The sequence below is a fragment of the Lygodium microphyllum genome, chromosome 13 (assembly GCF_053477565.2).
Source record: "Lygodium microphyllum isolate KBCC chromosome 13, Lygodium_microphyllum_v1.1.10, whole genome shotgun sequence".
Lineage (NCBI taxonomy): Eukaryota > Viridiplantae > Streptophyta > Polypodiopsida > Schizaeales > Lygodiaceae > Lygodium > Lygodium microphyllum.
In genome coordinates this window covers 45100142-45120121 of record NC_141147.1, presented here as the reverse complement: position 1 = coordinate 45120121, position 19980 = coordinate 45100142, and the positions used below count along the sequence as shown (strand labels likewise).

General features: G+C 45.5%; 1 protein-coding gene and 1 long non-coding RNA gene across 2 annotated transcripts in view; both read left to right on the top strand.

Annotated features, from left to right (window-relative positions):
- LOC148026577 (uncharacterized) overlaps window positions 1-19980 on the top strand; it is a 72273-nt gene that overhangs the window by 23228 nt on the left and 29065 nt on the right. Inside the window, exons 4-12 of the mRNA XM_087691022.1 lie at window positions 5992-6136; window positions 6240-6770; window positions 8805-8900; window positions 9020-9120; window positions 9297-9441; window positions 9624-9782; window positions 10364-10513; window positions 10658-10745; window positions 10842-10900. Coding sequence (XP_087547148.1) covers window positions 5992-6136; window positions 6240-6770; window positions 8805-8900; window positions 9020-9120; window positions 9297-9441; window positions 9624-9782; window positions 10364-10513; window positions 10658-10745; window positions 10842-10900 — 1474 coding nt within the window. The remainder of the gene's footprint in view (window positions 1-5991; window positions 6137-6239; window positions 6771-8804; window positions 8901-9019; window positions 9121-9296; window positions 9442-9623; window positions 9783-10363; window positions 10514-10657; window positions 10746-10841; window positions 10901-19980) is intronic.
- LOC148026578 (uncharacterized) lies at window positions 16001-17749 on the top strand. Its single transcript, XR_015692772.1, has 3 exons — window positions 16001-16577; window positions 16691-17364; window positions 17473-17749. It is a non-coding gene; the product is annotated as an uncharacterized LOC148026578 (long non-coding RNA).

Sequence of the window (19980 nt, the reverse complement as noted above, 5' to 3'; positions counted from 1 at the left end):
CTCCGAAGCCACACAACCTCGCATGTGGTGGAAGACGCGGCCCGATACTCCGCCTCAGTAGACGAAAGGGCTACCGTGGGCTGCTTCTTGCTACTCCATGAAATAACACCTGCACCCAAAGTAAAGCAGTAACCTGTAGTAGACCGCCTGTGGTCCACGTCACCGGCCCAATCCGAGTCGCTCCAACCTGCAAGTACAAGATCTGACCCATCTGTCCCTGCGGAGTAATGAATCCCTAAATCAGACGTCCCCCTCAGATACCGAAGTATCCTCTGAGCAGCCTGCCAATGCACGGTCTTAGGTTCACTCATGAACCCTGCCAAGAGCCCAACAACAAAACATAGATCAACCCTCGTGTTGAGAAGCCAAATCAAAGACCCTATCAACTGTCGATAGCGGGACGCATCCGTCAAAGGAGAAGCTGAATGGGAAGTGGCCTTCCAGTTCGGATCCATAGGAGTAGAGAGGGCCCGACAATCTTCCATCTCAAAAGACACCAAGAGCTCCTGTACATATCTCTGTTGGGAGAGAAAGATCCCCCTCTGAGACTGATAAATCTCATGGCCTAAAAAGGAATGGAGTAGCCCCAAATCCGTCATCTCGAACGTCCGATGTAAAGCTGACTTTGTCTCCTGAACCTGCTGTGCAGCATCACCTGTGACAATCAAATCATCAACATATAATACAAACAGCACACAACCATCCTCGGAAGTGTGAACATACAGCTGCGGATCGGCCTTGGACCGCCGATATCCCAACTGAGACTGGAGGAACGAATCAATCTTCTCGTTCCAAGCTCGCGGGGCTTGCTTGAGGCCATACAGGGCCTTCTTCAATCTGTAGACTTTCCCATCTGAAGAACCAAAGCCAGGAGGCTGATCAACGTAGATCTCCTCCTTCAAATCACCATTCAGGAAGGCCGACTTCACATCCAACTGATAAACAGGCCATCTCCTATGGCCAGCCAAAGCAAGAACAGCTCTAATGGTTGCCATACGAGCTGTGGGGGCAAAGGTGTCATGACAGTCAATCCCTGGGCGCTGGGCAAAACCCTTAGCAACAAGGCGAGCCTTGTGCTTATCCAAAGTACCAGCACTGAGATATTTGGTCTTGAAGACCCACTTGACTCCAATCACCTTCTTCTTCGGGGGGCGTGGCACAAGTGACCAAGTGCCATTCCTCTCAATAGCCTCCAACTCAGCTTCCATAGCTTTCTTCCATGGGGCGGACTGTAAAGCCTTCTTCACGGAGGTGGGCTCTCGATCCTGCATAACACGGGACATCAAACAATAATTGGAGCAAACAAGCTCCGAAGAATGCGCCTGGTGCCTCCGTGACCGCCGCGGACCATCCTGCGGTCCCCACTCCTCAGGAACCCCCTCGATCCCTGAATCACGGAGTATGTCACGGGCCCAGCGAGGAGGAGGCCGAACCTCCCCTCGTCGTTCTCCATCAGTAGAAGACTCTGGAATGTCCACTGGTGGTAACTCCTCAGAAGGGTCCAGTGGAACAGTAGACTCTGTGTCAGAAACAGAATCATAATCAAAAGGCACGGGCTCTAGTGGAACTGTAGAAGGAGCCCAACTCTCCCCTGGATCTCCAAGAACGGGGTGCTCCTCACCCGTTGAAGAAGCCGGAACCTCCACAAACCGCACATCACGGCTAGTATATACATCCCGCTTGACGGGATCATACAGTCGGTAGCCTTGGGACTGGGAGCTGTAGCCAACAAATACCTGTTTTCGGGAAGCCGCTTCAAATTTGTCACGGTGAGCCTTGGGAATGTGAACATAGGCATCACACCCAAAGACTCGAAAGTAAGAAACATCTGGCTTCGTCCCAAAATAAGCCTCAAATGGAGTCATCCCTTCCATGGCCGAAGTAGGGGATTGATTAAGAATGTGGACTGTAGTGGCCACAGCCTCGGCCCACAGAACCTGAGGGGTCTGTCGGTGCTCCATCATGGTGCGCGCCATCTCGATCACACTGCGGTTCTTCCGTTCTAGAATACCATTTTCTTGAGGAGCATTGGTATTGGCAAACTCCTGGTGAATTCCTCTATCTGCACAAAACCGAGCAAACTCATTAGACACAAATTCACCTCCCTTGTCGGATCGCAAGGTCTTCAACTTCCGGCCTGATCGGTTCTCCTCAAAGAGAAGCCAATCCTTGAAGTGCGAGAAAGCTTCTGACTTTAGTGCCAAAAAATAGGCCCATGTCATCCTGTTGTAGTCATCCACGATCAGCATGAAGTACGAGCTCCCACGCAGGGACTCATTCCTCATAGGGCCGCATAGATCCGTAGATACTAGCTCCATCGGTGAAGTAGAGCGCCGCGAAGCTGTGTGGGGAATGGCATCCCTATGCTGCTTCCCCCGTATGCAGGAGACACATGGCTGCTGGCTCACCACTATATCCGGCAACCCTCGAACAAGCTGTCCACGTGACGCCCTCCGAAGATAGTCATAGTTCAGGTGACCAAACCGAGCATGCCATAACTCAGACTGTGACTGCGAGGTAAGAAGAAGAGTAGAGAGGGCAGTGGAAGACTTCAGTTTGTAAATGCCGTTCTCCTCATATCCGGATGAGAGAACCTTCCTCGATCCACGATCAAGGACTCGCACAGTAGAACTGTCAAACTCCACCAAAAGACCAAGGGAGCAAATCTTATGAACTGAAAGGAGATGGTACCCTAATCCTGGTACATGCAAAACCTCTGAGGTATGGGTGCCACCTCGTCCATCCGGAATAAGCTGCATCTTACCCCGACCTGCAATAGAAACTGAAGAGCTGTCTCCAATGAGAACCTGCCCACGCGAAGGTCGCAGCTGGGCAACACCATCTGATGAAGGAGTCATGTGCCGTGAGGCACCACTATCAACAATCCACTCTCGAGCTTGGAGAGCCGTCGTCGCAGCATCAGAAGCATTCGGTGAAGCGTCCTCAATGACAACTAGATGTAGAAATGCAGCTGATGAGGGTGCAGCCACCGCTCCAGAATCCTTGGTATCCTTCTTCTTGGTGTCCTTCGTGTCTTTGTCAGGGCAATCCTTCTTCCAATGGCCAGTCTTTCCACAAATATGACATGTGGATTCTTTGTCCTTGTCCTTCTCCTTGTCCTTCTTGGACTTGTTATCCCCCTTCTTCTTCTTTTGGTCCTTCCCCTTCTTCTGAGAGGCTTGACCTGTCAACGCCTCCGTCTTGGAAGCATTTTGTCCCTTTAACTGTTCCTCTTGGTCCAAGACCATAGGAACCAACTCTTCCTAGCGAAGAGTAGACTCTCGCCCCGAAGCAATAAGGGCAGAGTAAAATGTACCGAATCGTGGCAGCAACTGGGACAATAGTGTAATCACCATGTCTTCGGAGGAAATCGGCTTCCCCGCATTCTGAACCTGCATCTGTAGCTGCCTTAGCTTGTTAATGTGTTCCCTTAGCGAAGAAGACTTATTTACGGACAAAGTCCGCATCTGTACCTCCAAAGAAACCCTCTTCATCAGGGTCATCCGATTGTACATTTGATCAAGCTCCAGCCATATCTCACGAGCCACCGTCAAGTGCTCGATGTGAGCGATCACGGCTGTAGTGCATGATAGAAAGAGAAAGGATCAAATCCTGGCATTCAGTTTGTCCCAATGAGATTGGGCCCTGGCCAACTCCGCACGAGCATCGGAAGAGAGTTTGGACTCATCTCTTACCGACGGCCGGTCAATATCCTCCTGTACCAACTCCGCCAAATCATAGGACTCAAGGATGGCCAACATCATAACGCGCCAAATGCGGTAGTTGTCGCCGTCGAGCTTCTGATCTGTAGGAAGAGCCGGTAAGATAGGCACCTTCCGGTCCATAATCGCCTGGAACTCCAAGTCCATCTCTGTAGACATCTTCACCTGCAATGCCTTCTCAAACGCAAAAGCAGCCCCCTCTTACTTGGTAAACTCAGCCTGCTAAGGCTCTTCCGCGTCCCGTAGCTTCTTCACCCGCCGGAGGCGATGAAAAAGCAAAACCTGCACTTCTAGGTTGAAAACTCAAACTTACTCTGCGTCAAACAGCAGTAAACAGCAGCAAATCCACCACCTGTACTCCTTTCTTGTGCGCCCACACTCGTTTCAGCCTTGTTCCAAGGCGCAGCCCTCCTGTCTGCCCTTAAACGCAAAAAATGCAAATTTGTGTCGCGATGGAAACTCCACTTCAGGTTGATTCTGCGCTCAGTCAGCCAACACTGCTCTGATACCATGTCAGAGTGCAGCGGTGCGAAAGCGTAGGACTGAGAGAGAGAGAACGCAGAGAGAGAAGGGAGAGAAAGAGACAGTGGACGATGAAGATCTGCTGTATAACGAATGCTGAATACAAAGATATACACGGGCGCAGTGCGCTGGACTGCGTGTCTCCACCTCGACGATGCGACCTGCTGTCCACCTCGAAGTCTGCTGCAGTCTGCACTGTCTGCTGTCTGAAATCTGTGAACAGAGACAGAAATCTGCACGGCACCGGTCTGTAATCTGCGACAGAGAAGAGTGGCCAGACTGCTGGAAACATCGGGTATTTATAGCCGAAAACTGACACGAACTGGGGTGCCAGAAATAGGGCGCAGCCTGGAATAAGTCGGCTGCATTAAATGCAGCCGACTGGGCTGCAGGCAGTCGGACTGCCACGTGGCAGTCCGACTGCACAGTCCGACTGACTGTGCAGCTGCCCTCCAAGGCAGGCTATGATCTCTAACACAAGCTGCTCTAAAGCAAATGATTGACCATAGCAGGGTTTAAGATTTTTGTGTTTGCAGTACAAAATGTCCAGAGCAGGAAGGCTCTTCAAACATTCAATCCCGACAATGATCAGCTTTTTCAATTCTATGAATCTATGAACAAGACCATATCAAGTACTTCTGATAGTATTGAATGGACAGAGCAAGAATGATCCTGATCTATTTGAAAGATCTGTGATTATACCAAATATTCTGGAAAAATGATCGAGCAAAGGAGCATGGTTCACTTCTAAGAAATTGTGCATTTTTTGATAGTCAAGGTTTGGACTAGTATGTTGAGGGATAGAAAGAAGTCATAGTCTCAGACAACATGTTGCCTCTCAGAAGGATATTCAATGACTTAATGTTTAGTCTACTAAGTTGAGGGATAGAAAGAGGTCTATAATGTCAGAAAGGCATGTCGTCCTCTTTAAGAAGCCTTAAAAATGAGCAACCAGCTTCATGAATGGCAGTTGGTACTGCCAAACGCAATCCACAGCATCATCTATAACCTATAAGCAGACCGTGCGATTCTGCAATGAATGATAGTCCCATAGTTCATTTGTGTACCAGCATTTAACATGCATGCATTTATGAACCTTCAAACAGAAAATAAGTTCTCTTATCTGTGAGGATGACAACATCTATAATCAATTTTATGTACCAAGATTCCATATTTGTCATCTACTTACTCATTGGCCTTTAAAAATGAAAAAGAGAAGTCTCAGTCATAATGTCCGTGTTTATAGCTTAGGTTCTGTTTGTTAGCACATTTTGTTTACTCGCACAAGTGAAGAGAAAAAGCTGTGTCCTGCATGTGATTGTCTCTGTTGAAACTGTAAAAAATGTTGCAGGAGAATGACTTCCCTATTCTCAGACTATAATTTGATGCCGTCTTTTCTTCTGGGGGGGGGGGCAAGTAATGCTGCACCTTTTCTCCTGCTATAAGCTGCATGTAAAACAATATCACCCAGTAGAATTTATTTGCCAGAAGTATTGGCTACCCCAAGAAAATATTGCGATTCTGATCGCAGAAAGGTTATTGTTGAACTGTTATGACTCTTTGAGCCTAAGTCAATGCACATTATCATAAAGCAGCTGCCCCATTGAATGTCGTTTTTACTTGGTGACCTTTACATGTACGTTTTCAATATGAACATGTTCATATGTGTGTGCGTGTGCGTGTGTGTGTGTGTGTGTGATACTTTCCCAAGGCATTAACTGGTGGTTGTATTTGGTTCTTTGCACAGAGCAGGAGATGGTCAAAAGATACAGACTGCAGCTATTGTAGATCGCTTGGAAGAATGTAAATTAGTGGCAAAGGATGGTGCTGTGGTGAACCTAGTTGGTGTGATTGATGACTTCACCACTGTCTCCAATGGTTTCCCTCTCCAGGTGTTGACATGATTACTTATTGCTGTTGAATTCACTATGGACTTTATGATTGCTATGATTGTTGAAATGGGAGGACTAACCAAGAAATGATGGCTTTTGGCAGATAGCTCAATTGTTCCTTTCAGGGTTTCCACATATATGGATGCTGCTTTTAGGAATTGGGCTGCCAACAAGAGGCAGTGGAGCAAGCATTTGCTCAAGAAGCTGTGATCACTGTGGTGCTGAAGCAACATCTCAGATAAGCATAGAAAGAGGTTTAAAAGGAGAGGGTGTGTTTCAAGCCCAAGAAATTGGTGGACAGGAGGCCCAAGCTTATACTGTAAATGAAGTACCGGTTTCCGGCAATACTTTAGAACTTGATGCACACAAAATTGCCATGGAGGTGTCAGTCGTAGGTGCCATGGCAGAACATGGTGAAGCTGCGAGTCCTCATCAGGAGAAGGACGCTGTATCCTCATTGAAAGAAAGGGATCATATGAAGCCTACAATTTCGTTCAGAAATGAAGCCTCTTTGGTTAACCATGCAGATGAGCTGTCTACAAGAGATCTAGAAACTTCAAGAGTCCATGCAAATCAGATTGCTAAAGACTTGGCTTCACAGGGTGAAGAGGAGAGCCTTGAAATGACAAAACTGGTGAGTGGATTTGTACTTGGTGTGTTTTCCTGTGAGGGATCATTGCTTCTCTTACAGAGAAATTGTGAACAGCTTTAGCAAAAAGGAATAATAGAAAGCATGTAATATTTGTGGATTTTTTAATGCTCCATTTTACAAAGAATTATTGATGAGGTGAATTGCATTAAGCTTAACAGAAGGCTCAGAAGTTTAGATTACATACAAACAATTTAAGAAACAAAACACCACAAAAAGGAGCGAAGGAAACTTACAACCCTTTTTGAATTCTTTGGAATTGTAGGCACAAGAATGTTGTTCAATCTAAGCGGGTATACTTAGTCCTGTCTTAGTTGAGTAACTACTTGGAACTTTGATGTAATAAGTCCAATTTCTTGTGGGGCCTGGTTCAAACCACGTATTGATTAGTGCAGGTTTCCTTACATCTTTGTATGTTTGATAACATGGCTTACAAATAGGCCTAGAAGTGGACATGATGTCCTTACATCCAGCAATGCTCTGAGAGAGTGTCTTCTTGAATGCTCAATGTTAGTACATTTATATTGTGCATGAAGCATAGGTTTGAGTCTCAAAGGGTGAAATAATTAGAAATGATTCAAACTGTATCTAGAAGAAATGCCACCACAACATAGTCACCAGGAAACTTGTTTCATACTTGGGCATTTTAGAAACCTAGGAAATACCCATTTTAAATTTTCAAAAAGGACCTAGCTTAAATCACGCATTTGAAACTTTTGTAATCAACATTTGTCATGGATTTAGTTGACACACTGACATGGACATTGACATTGATTGCAAGAAGCTTTCTTGAGTTGTTGTCGATGATGCATGTATATATTGATGGCTTCTTCTATGATTAAAGCTAATATTGTCGGGAATAATGGACCACGATGCATGTATATGTTGAATCTGCGTTTGCATTGTATAGGATCATGAATTATGATAAATTACATTATACGAGTCATACTCTATACGCATAATCTCATGATAGTTTCTTCCATCTCGAATGAAACCTGCTTCTAATGTTTTAGGAAACTCATATGCAACCTATGAAACCTATGAAACCTGTTTCATACCTCTCTTTTCAGAAACCCTTGGCAACTATGCACCACAAGAGAATTGACGAAGTGTCATAGGTACAAAAGTCATGTCTCAATTTGAGATAGGTTAATGAAGTGACACACTTTAAGAAAAACTTTCGTGAATACGTTGAATGATGTATAGGGAATTTTGGGGGAAATACTCAAGGTAAGATAAGCTCAGGATGTACATGAAATCTTAGTGGAATGGTTTAATCTGGGTTGTTTTTGAATCTTTAATGGGGGAGAAAATGTAAATCAAGGGATATATTAGGATGAGGGAAATTGTGGATTGAGTTTATTGAGAAATCTTTAGGCTAGGGAAGAGTGTCTCAATTTGGGTGATAAATTTATATACCTTTTCAATTAAAATCAGCCTTGAATGCAGGGCATAAATGATCCGGTAGGTGTGAAAATGAAGATGAATTTAGGACTTAGGATATCTACCTGTGTCAGCTAACTTCTATCATCTACTGCAAGTAATAATGGTGATCAAGGTGCGTCGAATTTGGTCATGGAGCATGCACGGCCCTTCCAGGACAAATAATGATGACCCTGGCCAGGAGTTGAAGAAAAGAAGAGTTGGAACTTGGGAGTGAATTTAGCGTGTATAGGCAAAGTGAGATCCATCATGGCTAAAAGACATGACTGTGGTCTTCATGACCTCAAGTCAGTCTAGGATCAACTTCTGTTTCTGTAGAGTTCCCACTTTTGCATTCTTAGGTCATGTAAGTTGTCTGTTAATTTTTTTCCTGCTGTAGGTTATGCATATGCCAATGAAAGGGTTTGGAGCTTGTTGTTGATGGGGAGATAAGGTGTAACAAGACAAAGCAATCATACTTAATAGTATAAAGAAATCATTTCGTTTATGATAGTGATTGTGTTATATTTGTGATTACCTGGAGTCTCTTTCATGTGTTGTTTTTGGCTGCTGTCTTGATTGTTTGTGTCATTCCAGGATAAGTCTGGTGTCCCTGCAAAAGAGCAAGCTCCTTCTGCATCAAAAGAGAAAATGTTAGAACCAGGATTTGAGGTCAATGTGGTTGCAGATAGTGTAAGTGTGGAGACAAAGGAGTCAATACAAGTTTTAGACATTCTGCTACATGTGCTTCTGGTTGAATAAATTCACTTCCTGAAGATGTGTAAATGTCTGAGGATGTGAAGTGCATGCAGGTTCTTAATGTGAATACCACTTCACATGAAGCTGATGTCTGCGTCCACTCAGAAAGTTCTGCAGGAAAATATAGAGAGAGCAGATTTCTAGTCAACAATAGGTATGTTGATGGTACTGAAATGATTTTCATGATGGTACTGGAATGATTTTCCCTTGCTGCTGAGAAAAGCTCTACAATGACCCAAAAGAGAGAGAGAGACTGGTACATGTTGTTTTGCAAGTTATTCTTATGCTTGTACTCAATGCCTCACACTTCTGACTACCCTCTGTATGTAGTGAACTTGCAACTGGAGATGGTGAATCTGTACCTTCACATGATTTGCCATTGGAAAAGGTGGACAATGCCTCTCCCGTGCTTCTGGAGGAAAAGCATGAATATACCAAAACGGGCATTTCAGCCCTAAAACATGCCAAAAATCAGGTTAAATTATCTTGTTTTACAAGGTTCAGGAGAAAGTCAGCTAATCATGCAGTGAGCTTGCTTGCTTTGATCTTTTGAGGCTTGTTGCACCTTCTCTAGCTGTGAATGCAACTTTTAATGTTAGAAAAGAACATCGTCTTAGTTTATTCTAAGCCGGTAAAGATGAAATAGAGCCTGTGCAGACTGGTGTAGGATCTGAAGCAGCTGCTCCTATCATGGGCTTATCTAGAGAAGACAGGAGGGAAAAGAAAAATGAAGAAACATGCACTCGAAAGAAGGTGAACTCAAAACAGGTCAAGAAGTGCTTCCTGATGTCAGGGCAATATTCAACCAAAAACAAGGTAAAGAATGCTTTCTGTATTCGGTGAAATCTTATGTCCAAAACTAGAGCCTTGGTTATCATAGAGACAATGCAAATATATTTTTGCCATTTGATGGTGGAAAAACTGCTAATTGTCTTAGGAAAGTTTATTTGTTGGTGCTGCCGGTGAAAATATTGACATGCAATGAAATGAGCTGTATTTCTCTGGATCTATTGTCAGTGGTCTGAAATTGTACATCATCTCAATCACATCCCTGTCCGGTGTCTAGAAGTGGGTTGTATAGAGCATTAGTAGTTGGCTTTTGTGTCTCTGAACCTAGCTTCAGTCGGCCTTGGTTTGTGAAAACATGGTGTCCTGCAAGTTTGAATCTAGGCGTCGAAAATGTGAAACTGCTAAGCTCAAGCTACATGATGGTATGATCCATATTGGAGATGAAGTTGTCGAAGAACTGATTTTACAACTTGATTATACTGGAGGAGTTTGAATATTAGTAAACAGTTCGATGCATGATGAGTTAATTTTCTTTCCTTTTCTTGGTTTGACATACTGAATGCTATTGCTTTGTTCTATTTGACTGTGACCTTCAAGTTTGGCATCAGGTGCAGCCTTCTGATATGAAGGAATCTTCAGCTGTCAAACAAGCTGGACCATTGTCAAAGAGCGATGAGAATTTGATGACAAACAAGAGACAATTATGTTCAGTCAAAGGTGACAGCTGGACAAATGATGCAAGAAAAAAAAGGGCTAAGGTTGCTTCAGAATTCACATTGCAAAGATGTTTATTTGTATAGATAGAACCCCTAATTTGTGGGGTTTTCTGTAGTAACATCTGAATTTCAATCATGTGTATTTTGATTTGTTATGACAGTAAAGAGCTTGGTTTTAAATTCCAGATGTTGCCACCACCACTTCCTCCTCCAATAGTACCTGTTTCAAAGAAAACAGTTTCAACAGCATTTGGATTAAAGACATCCAGATCTGGTAATGCCCATCTTGATAATCCTGGTGTTATTGGGAAGTTTCTTGCGCGGTCAGCTTTTACTTTCGACACTAACAATTTCTTGATAGCACCACCAGGAAGGCTACTTGTTCCACCTTTAGCGCATTGGCGTGGCCAAGGACTGATGCGTGACATGGTAACGACTCTGCCTTATAGAACATGTCGTTAGGAAAAATAAACTTTGTGTTGGCTTCCTCTTTTGTCAGTGTCAATGCCGTACAAAGGCTCTTTCATTAGAGTTGGTTTGATATAGGCGATAAGGTTGAATGCTTCAGGAAACCATGGAGGAGGGTGAAGTTTCCAGAAGCTTGACTTCAGTGGAAGGGTTTATGGCAGATAATGAGTACCTCCAAGTGGGTTGAGCGTCAAAGAGTCATTAGGCAGAAGACATGCAAACTTCAGAGATCCATGTGAAGGATACACACAGGACAATGCCAGGACTGACAATAAGGAACTTTTCAAAGGTAGTTTGATTGATAGTCTGTTAGATGCTGTGAATATGCTGCCTCATTCGATGGATACAGACAGATCAGGAGAGGACAACATGCAAGCACTCACCGATTGTAGCTTCCCTAATGCCATGGAAGGCAACCATTAAGGGCTTGCATGTTTTCATTTTTGACGGGATTACTCTAGAAAAGTAGCACACTTACAGCAGGCTGTGGTGGAAATTCAGGAGGCTACAGACATTCTTTGGGATGCCATTGACAGATTTCAGTCAGCTAATACTGTAGTACGAATCCTTAAAGATGGACATCCTATGGTTCCAAATAACTATAGGACCAATCATGGTTGGTCACATGCTACCCAAGCTTTATGAATTTTGACAAACATGAGGTGATCAAGTGGTCAAGATGCACTATTGTTGGGCATGTGGACAGGTGTGGTTGAAGAGGGGGTATTATACTTTGACTGCATCCTCACACTGTTAAGTTATTATGAGGAGGATAGAGCACATTAAGAGGCAGATCTTTTGTTGCTTTGTGGATTTTTGTGGAGCATTTGATACTGTGCCACGAGCCAGGCTGATGCAGAGAGCCATAGGAGCCTGGGCCCTGAGGTCCCTATTTGAGAGTGTGTTGGCATTGTAAGAGTCAGTCCACTTGATGGGTTTAAGCTCCAAGAGGGATGCCAAGGGGAATCATTAGCACTGTTGGGGTGAAGTGCACACTCTCACATGCTCTTTTAGACTTACATTGATGGAATATCTGATTATATTCATTGGGGGAGTATTGATATCTTTACTGCTATATGCTAAGGATATTATGCTCCTCTCAAACACCCTAGAAGGGTTGGAGTGACACCTAGATGTGCTTGTCTTCTACCAAGACAAAGGCCTTATGATCAATCTTGGGAAGACCAAGGTTATGGTATTTTACACCTCCAGTGAATGGATTGGAAGATCGCTGTCTCATAGGGTGGGGAGATAGTGGAGCAGTTCTAGAGAGATGTCTATTTGGGGGTTACTTTTACAGGAATGAGATTCAGTATGAGGATAGTAGTAGAGGACATGTTGGCTTGAGGATATGGTGCATCAGGAGCCACAGAGAACTAGTGCGTGCACATAGTTTCAGGAGCCTTGGTTGAAACTTTGGCTGTGGTTATGCAGACTATGGAGCACTACACATGCAGGTGTCCAGTATACTGCGAGATTAGATGGTGCTTCTATGGCCTATTCCAAGAAGTATTTGGATTGCTATCTAGGGTGATGGACTTCCTAGATTGGCATTGCCTTGGACTCTTCTTCTTGGAGTTTTGCCAACAGAGAGAGCACTCCTTGCAGTCTTGAGGGAGGCACTTTGGGATGTAGGGTAATGTTATATCCTTGGACATCTGGATGGGCGTTAGTAACGTTGGGCACAATGTTCATGAAGTGACTTAGTGTGAATGTACTAAGGGCCCTTCGCAGTTAGGGCAACCAAGTCCTACTTACAGGACTCCAAGCCTTAGTGTACACATTCATTGTGCATGTGATCGCCACTCTTGGAATCTTGTCTCATAGGTTTATGCTTCCGCACATGAGGACCATGTGGGTTGGTGGTATGGGATGCTTGCTCTTGGGACATGTTTGTGACTTGATGTGCTGCTAGCTCCTAGGCTTCGGGGGAGCCCATTTGGTTCCATGACTCGGAGGTGAGTCTGATGTCCATTACCCATATGTTCATGGATATAGCTTGTGTTGTGTCTTTTGCAGATGTTAGATCCTAGGTGGATGTTTCATTGGTATCAAAGTGTCAACGTGCTATACAACGGAAGACTCAATGATGTGCACAAAACCATTGTTTGCTCATAGAACTGTGATGGTTCATGCATAACAAGTACACTTTTGTCTTGATTAGGGTGGTATGTGTTAGACAGTCATTTCTTGGACAGTTGGTGGACAGAAGGTTCCACGTCAGCATTACGGCAGGACACGTCAGCAGTACAACAGGATGCCATGTGGCACTGGTACAGTCGGCCAGATTTACTGCAGTACCGCAGATTTTCTGCGTTTACACTGTTTCCTTTTCTCTCTCTCTCTCTCTCTTCTCTCTGTGTTCACTCTCTCTCAGTCTTTGTCCTACGCTTCTGCATCACTGCACTCTGACATGGTATCAGGGCGGTGAAGATGGACTGACTGAGGGTTGAACCTATCTGAAGAGTGAGATTTCATCGCGACACAAGGCTGCGTTTCCAGGTTTCGAGGGCGAGCGGGAGGGCTGCGCATCGGATCAAGGCTGAAGCGAGCGTGGGTGTGCGGGAAAGGAGTCTAATCGGTGAATTTGCTGCAGGTTATTGCTATTCAAAGGTGAGGAAGGCTGCGTTTGAGGCCTTCCATTGCAGATTTTACCTTTTCATCGCCTCCGGCAGGTGAAGAAGGTTTGGGCAACGGAGGAATCAGTCCTAGAAGGCTGCGTTTTCACAGTCAGAGGGGGTTGCTTTTGCGTTTGTGCAAGTATTGCATGTTAACATGTCTACAGAGACTGATTTGGAGTTTCAGGCGATCATGGACAGAAAGGTGCCTGTCCTACTGGCTCTTCCAACGGATCAAAAGTTTGATGGTGACAATTATCGCATTTGGCGAGTGATGATGTTGGCTATTTTAGAGTCTTATGATTCGGCGGAACTGGTGATGGAGGAGATTAACAGGCTCTTGGTGAGGGATGAGTCCAAACTCTCTTCCAATGCTCGTGCGGAGTTGACCAAGGCTCAGTCTCATTGGGACAAACTGAATGCCAAGATTTGATCTTTTTTGTTTCTGTCTCGCACCACAGCCGTGATAGCTCACATCGAGCACTTGGCGGTGGCTTGTGAGATATGGCTGGAGCTCGACCAGATGTACAACCGGATGACCTTGATGAAGAGGGTTTCTTTGGAGGTGCAGATGCGGACTTTGTCCGTGAATAAGTCTTCTTCGCTTCAGGAACACATCAATAAGCTTCGGCAGCTTCAGATGTAGGTTCAAAATGCGGGGAAGTCTATTTCCTCTGAAGACATGGCGATCACTTTACTATCCCAGTTGCCGCCACGATTCGGTACTTTTTATTCTGCTCTTATTGCTTCAGGGCGGGAGTCGACTCTTCGATGGGAAGAGTTGGTTCCTATGGTCTTGGACCAGGAGGAACAATTGAAGGGACAGAATGCTTCCATTTGGAGGCATTGGCTCGTCAAGCCTCTCAAAAGAAGAGGAAGGACCAAAAAAAGAAGGACAACAAATCCAAGAAGGACAAGGAGAAGGAATCAACTTGCCATATTTGTGGTAAGACCGGTCATTGGAAGAAGGATTGTCCCGACAAAGACAAGAAGGATACCAAGAAGGACACGAAGGACTCTGGAGCGGTGGCTGCATCCTCATCAGCTGCTTTTCTACACTTAGCAGTCATTGAGGACTCTACACCGACAACTTCTGATGCTGCGATGATAGCTCCCCAGGCTCGAGAGTGGATTCTGGACAATGGTGCCTCACGGCACATGACTCCTTTTTTCGTTGGCGTTGCCTATTTGCGACCTTCATGTGGGCAGACTCTCATTGGAGATAGCTTTTCTGTGTCTATTGCTGCGGGGGGTGAGATGCAACTTATTCCAGATGGACGTGGTGGTACCCACACCTCTGAGGTGTTGCATGTGCCAGGATTGGGATATCATTTACTTTCGGCTCATAAGTTTTGTGCTCTTGGTCACTTGGTGAAGTTTGATAGTGATACTGTTCGAGTCCTTGATCCACGATCAAGGAAGGTTCTCTTTGCAGGGTATGAGGAGAATTGAGTTTACAAAGTGTGAGCCATCAGCCATGTGTCTCCTGCATTTGTGGGAAATTGCATAGGGATGCGATTCCCAACAAAGCTTCTAGGCGGTCTATTTCACCCATGGAGCTTGTATCTACGGATCTTTGTGGCCCGATGAGGATCGAGTCTCTGAAGGGGAGCTTGTACGTCATGTTGATTGTAGATGACTACAACAGGATGACTTGGGCCTATTTCTTGACTTTGAAGTTGGAGGCTTTTTCTCATTTCAAGGATTGGCTTTTTTTTGAGGAGAACCATTTTGGCCGACAACTGAAGATCTTGCGTTTAGACAAGGGAGGTGAATTTATGCCTAATGAGTTTTTGCTCGTTTTTGTACAGATAGAGGCATTCACTAGGAGTTTGCTAACACCAACATTTCCCAAGAGAATGGCATTTTGGAGCAGAAGAACCGAAGTGTGATTGAGATGGCACGCACCATAACGGCCGTTGACAGGATGACACCTTTTGAGGCTTACTTCGGGACTAAGCTTGATGTCTCTTATTTCAGGATCTTTGGGTGTGACGCTTATGTGTACATTCCGAAGACGCAGTGTGATAAGTTCGAGGCGGCTTCTCGACGACTGATGCTAGGAGGCATATTTCACGGTGGATTTTGTGAGGTTTTACGGTGGATTCTGTAAACTTTGATTACCGGGGCTCATACACAAAGTGGATTCTTTGTGCGAGAAGTCGATGGGGACGTCTATCCTTTTCGGGTGTTTCGTTAATTTAATGTGTACATGGGTGATTTCATAGTAGGTGATTTCGCAAAATACATATTAAATTAATAAACGTTTATGAGTTTAGAGTGCGCACTCGTGATAAATTAAGGTTAGGATTGATTTATAACCAATTGATTTATTTATGTAGCTGAAGACTGCTAGGTATTCACTTTTGTCGGTTAATTGTATTATTTTACTAACGATTGTAAATGTTTCAGTTGATGTGTAGAGATAGCAGCAGTGGCGGAGGAAAGCATTGGAGGATAGCGTGTATTCGAGTTATCACCTATATTCTGATGGGCGCATACCTTAGGCATGGCGCCTATATTTTGTCGCGCCTATTTATTAAGGCGTTTGATATTTATTTATAATTTTTGTATGCGCATGGGTGCACGATTTAGATATTTGTATTTGGACATTGTATTGGGTATGCCTGACTTCTTGGGCGCCTGTCCATTAGCTTTATTTCTATTTGGCACTAATGCAAACTCAAAAGCCAAAAGCGTGCTATTTTGTAATTTGGGCTATTATTTGAGCTTAAAGATGATTAATACAAAAAAATTTATGCTTTGTGGAGTGCTAACATAAGGCATGGGGGGAGATTGCACCCAATTGGTCTCTTGTTCATGTCGTGCATGCTTTCTACCTTTAGTTTTGTGCAAAAATTAGAGTTATTTTGTTCTTGGGGACATTCTGACGCTCACTACGCGTGTTTATGGCATCCGATCTGTGGACCAGTGGTATCAGAGCGAAGCTGAGATCGAGAGCTTCCAATCGCTACCCATCTTGCGCGAAGGCGGAGCTCCTGGAACGATCGAGCTCTACAGTGAGTTTCATCGTGAATGGTTGATACGAGCTGTTCTTGCCTTGACTGGCCATAGAAGATCGCCTGTTTCTCAGTTGGATGTGAAGTTGGCCTTTCTGAATGGTGACTTGCAGGAGGAGATCTATGTTGAGCAGTCTCCTAGCTTTGGATCCTCGGATGGAAAAGTTTACAGGTTGAAGAAGGCCTTGTATGGCCTCAAGCAGGCTCCGCGTGCATGGAACGAGAAGATTGACTCGTTTCTTTAGTTGAAGTTGGGATATCGGCGCGCCAAGGCCGATCCATAGCTTTTTGTGCACACTTTCAAGGTTGGTCGTGTGTTCGTGTTATATGTTGATGATTTGATTTTGACAGGGGATCATGCACACAAGGTCCGAGAGACCAAGACAGCTTTACATTAGGCATTCGAGATGACGGATTTGGGGCTTCTTCATTTCTTCTTGGGTCACGAGATTTAAGTCTCAGAGGGGGATTTTCATCTCTCAGCAGAGGTACATTCATGAGCTCTTGGTGACTTTTGAGATGGAGGCTTGTCGGCCCATTACTACTCCTATGGATCCGAATTGGAAGGCCACTTCACACTCAGATGCTCCCATGATAGACGCTTCACGCTACCGTTAGTTGATTGGATCCTTGATTTGGCTTTTCAATACTCGTGTTGATCTTTGTTTTGCTGTGGGTCTTTTTGGAGGGTTCATGACAGAACCCAAACAGGTGCATTGGCAGGCTGCCCTGAGGATTCTTCGGTATTTGAGGGGGACCTCTGACTTGGGGATTTCTTATCCCGCAGGTACATATGCTTCCGATCTGGTTCTTGCAAGTTGGAGTGACTCGGATTGGGCTGGAGATATGGACCACTGACGGTCTACTACAGGCTACTGTTTTATCTTGGGTACAGGTGTTATCTCTTGGAGTAGCAAGAAGCAGCCCATGGTAGCCCTTTCTTCTAGTGAGGCGGAGTATCGGGCTGCGTCTTCCACCACATGTGAGGTAGTGGGGCTTCGGAGATTGTTGGAGGAGCTTGGTTGCCCCCAGACTCGTCCTACTCTTTTGCGGTGTGACAATGAGAGTTGCATTGCCTTGGTACAGAATCCGGTATTTCATGCCCGGATGAAGCACATTGAGATCCAGTATCTCACTTCATTTGGGAGAAGCTTCTGGATGGGACCATTGATGTGGAGTACTGCAAGACGGAGGATAATCTTGTAGATTTGTTTACGAAGGCGCTTCCCCAGGCTCTTCTTCGGCAGCATTCCAGATTCCTCAGTCTTTTGATCCGTCCAGGATTTGAGAGGGGGCGTTAGACAGTCATTTCTTGGACAGTTGGTGGACAGCAGGTTCCATGTCAGCAGTACGATAGGATGCCACGTGGCACTAGTACAGTCGGCCAGATTTATTGCACAGTCGGCCAGATTTACTGCAGCCGACCTGCTGCTGGGGATTTCCTATTTTTTTGGCTATTTATAGCCAGTTCGTGGCACACTCCAGTATTCATTATTCAGATTCTGATCTTGAGATCTGTTGGCTGAGACAGACTCTGCTCGGGCTGATGGAGATCGAGGTCATCAAGTTGGAGACATACGTAGATATTTCCTCTGCCCTCTTGTGTATTTCTGCACTCTTATACAGCATACTACACCGCAGATTTTCTGTGTTTACACTGTCTCCTTTTCTCTCTCTTTCTCTCTTCTCTCTGTGTTCACTCTCTCTCAGTCTTTGTTGTACACTTCTGCATCGCTGCACTCTGAAAGTACGGGACTCTACTAGCGAGAGGTTCATACACGGGGGGCATGTGTTGTATGTGTTGAGTATGGCAAGGTATGTTTCTTGTTTGATACTTGTGTTTGAGTAGGTGTTTTGTGCGGTTTTTGGTGGTACTTATGATTGGAGCTTGGGAGGCTGCCACTTCAAGGCTATGGCAAAGTAATCAAACTCTTGTGGCTTGGATAGGCCTTGGTATTTTGCCTTAATATCATCATTTACTTTTAATTTAATCATTAAATGTAATTCTGATGTGACATTTAATGCTAATCATTAAACTAACATTTAATGTAAATGTTAATGTTTAGTGAGACTGCTGCTCCATTTTTAATGTTAACATTACTCTTTGATGCTATTAACATTAACATTAATCTTTAATGCTTAAACTGGTGTTGAGGACACAGAAGAATTTTTTGTTGAAGAATGAGAATGAATTCTCAATTGTGGAGAGAGAGAGAGAAGACAGGCTGAGAGAGAGAGAGAGAGAGAGAGAGAGAGAGAGAGAGAGAGAGAGAGAGAGAGAGAGAGAGAGAGAGAGAGAGAGAGAGAGAGAGAGAGAGAGAGAGAGAGAGAGAGAGAGAGAGAGAGAGAGAGAGAGACGATCGTGAGCGCGATGGTGCCCCTGCTTCGTGCCGTCCTGCCATCGCCTGGTCCTGCACGCCCTGCCGTCGCCTTGACCTGCACTGTCGCAGACTAAAGACCTGCCTGTCTTCCTCTCTCGCTCGCGTCCGCACAGTCGCTGCCTGACGTTCCGTCGCTGCTCGCCTGTCACTCGCGTCTTGTCCGCTCCGTCGACGCCTGCAGATCCGCCTGTCAACGACCTCCTTCGTGTCTTGTCCCTGCGCCGCCAGCGGAACCCCTCGAGCCCTGTTCCTGACGCCCTGCGCCTGACGCCGTCAGCGCGTCCTGCTCCTGGCGCCCTGTCCACGACCGCCCTTGACGCCCTGCTTCAGACGCCCTGTCCACGGTCGCCCTTGATGGCCTGTTCCTTGACGCCTTGTCCCTGACGCCCTGTTCACGGTCCATCGCTTGTGCCTCACACCCACCTCAGCTGCGACCTCTGCGCCTGCCTCTCGCCCCTTCGCCTTGTCAGTTAGGGTTTCGCTGCTGAAGGATCCCTGCCCGGCACCTCAGCCTGTCCCGTCCTGCCGTTGCGATCGCCAGGCCTTTGTTTCGCCCTTCTGCCCCTGCACGGTGACAGGTACAGCTTCGCTTTCATTAGCTGTCCTTGCAGAGTACACCCCTGGACAACGCCTCTGTACAGACAAGCGGGCGAGAGAGAGAGCGGGAGAGAGACAGGGTCAGTCCTCCTTCGAGATCAAATCGTCATACACGATGGCTGGTTTGGATCTGGATTTCATAGACCAAACAGTGGCAGCACTTGGCCCGGATTCTGATGCCGAGGAACCTGAGGATATGGTTCCGTGCAACGAAGGGATGCCCCCTGGTCCCGACATCCAGCCTGCGGGTAAACGTACCAAGCATACTTCAGAAGAGATAGGTGTTCATCAGGATCGTTCCTATGCTCAGGTTGCTTCGGATTCTGTGGACTCTCAGGATGTTGACTGGGAGCATTTGCTGGAATTTGCCAACACTTTGCTTGGCGATTATGTTCAACATAATCAGGAAGTCTTTTCTGACTCTG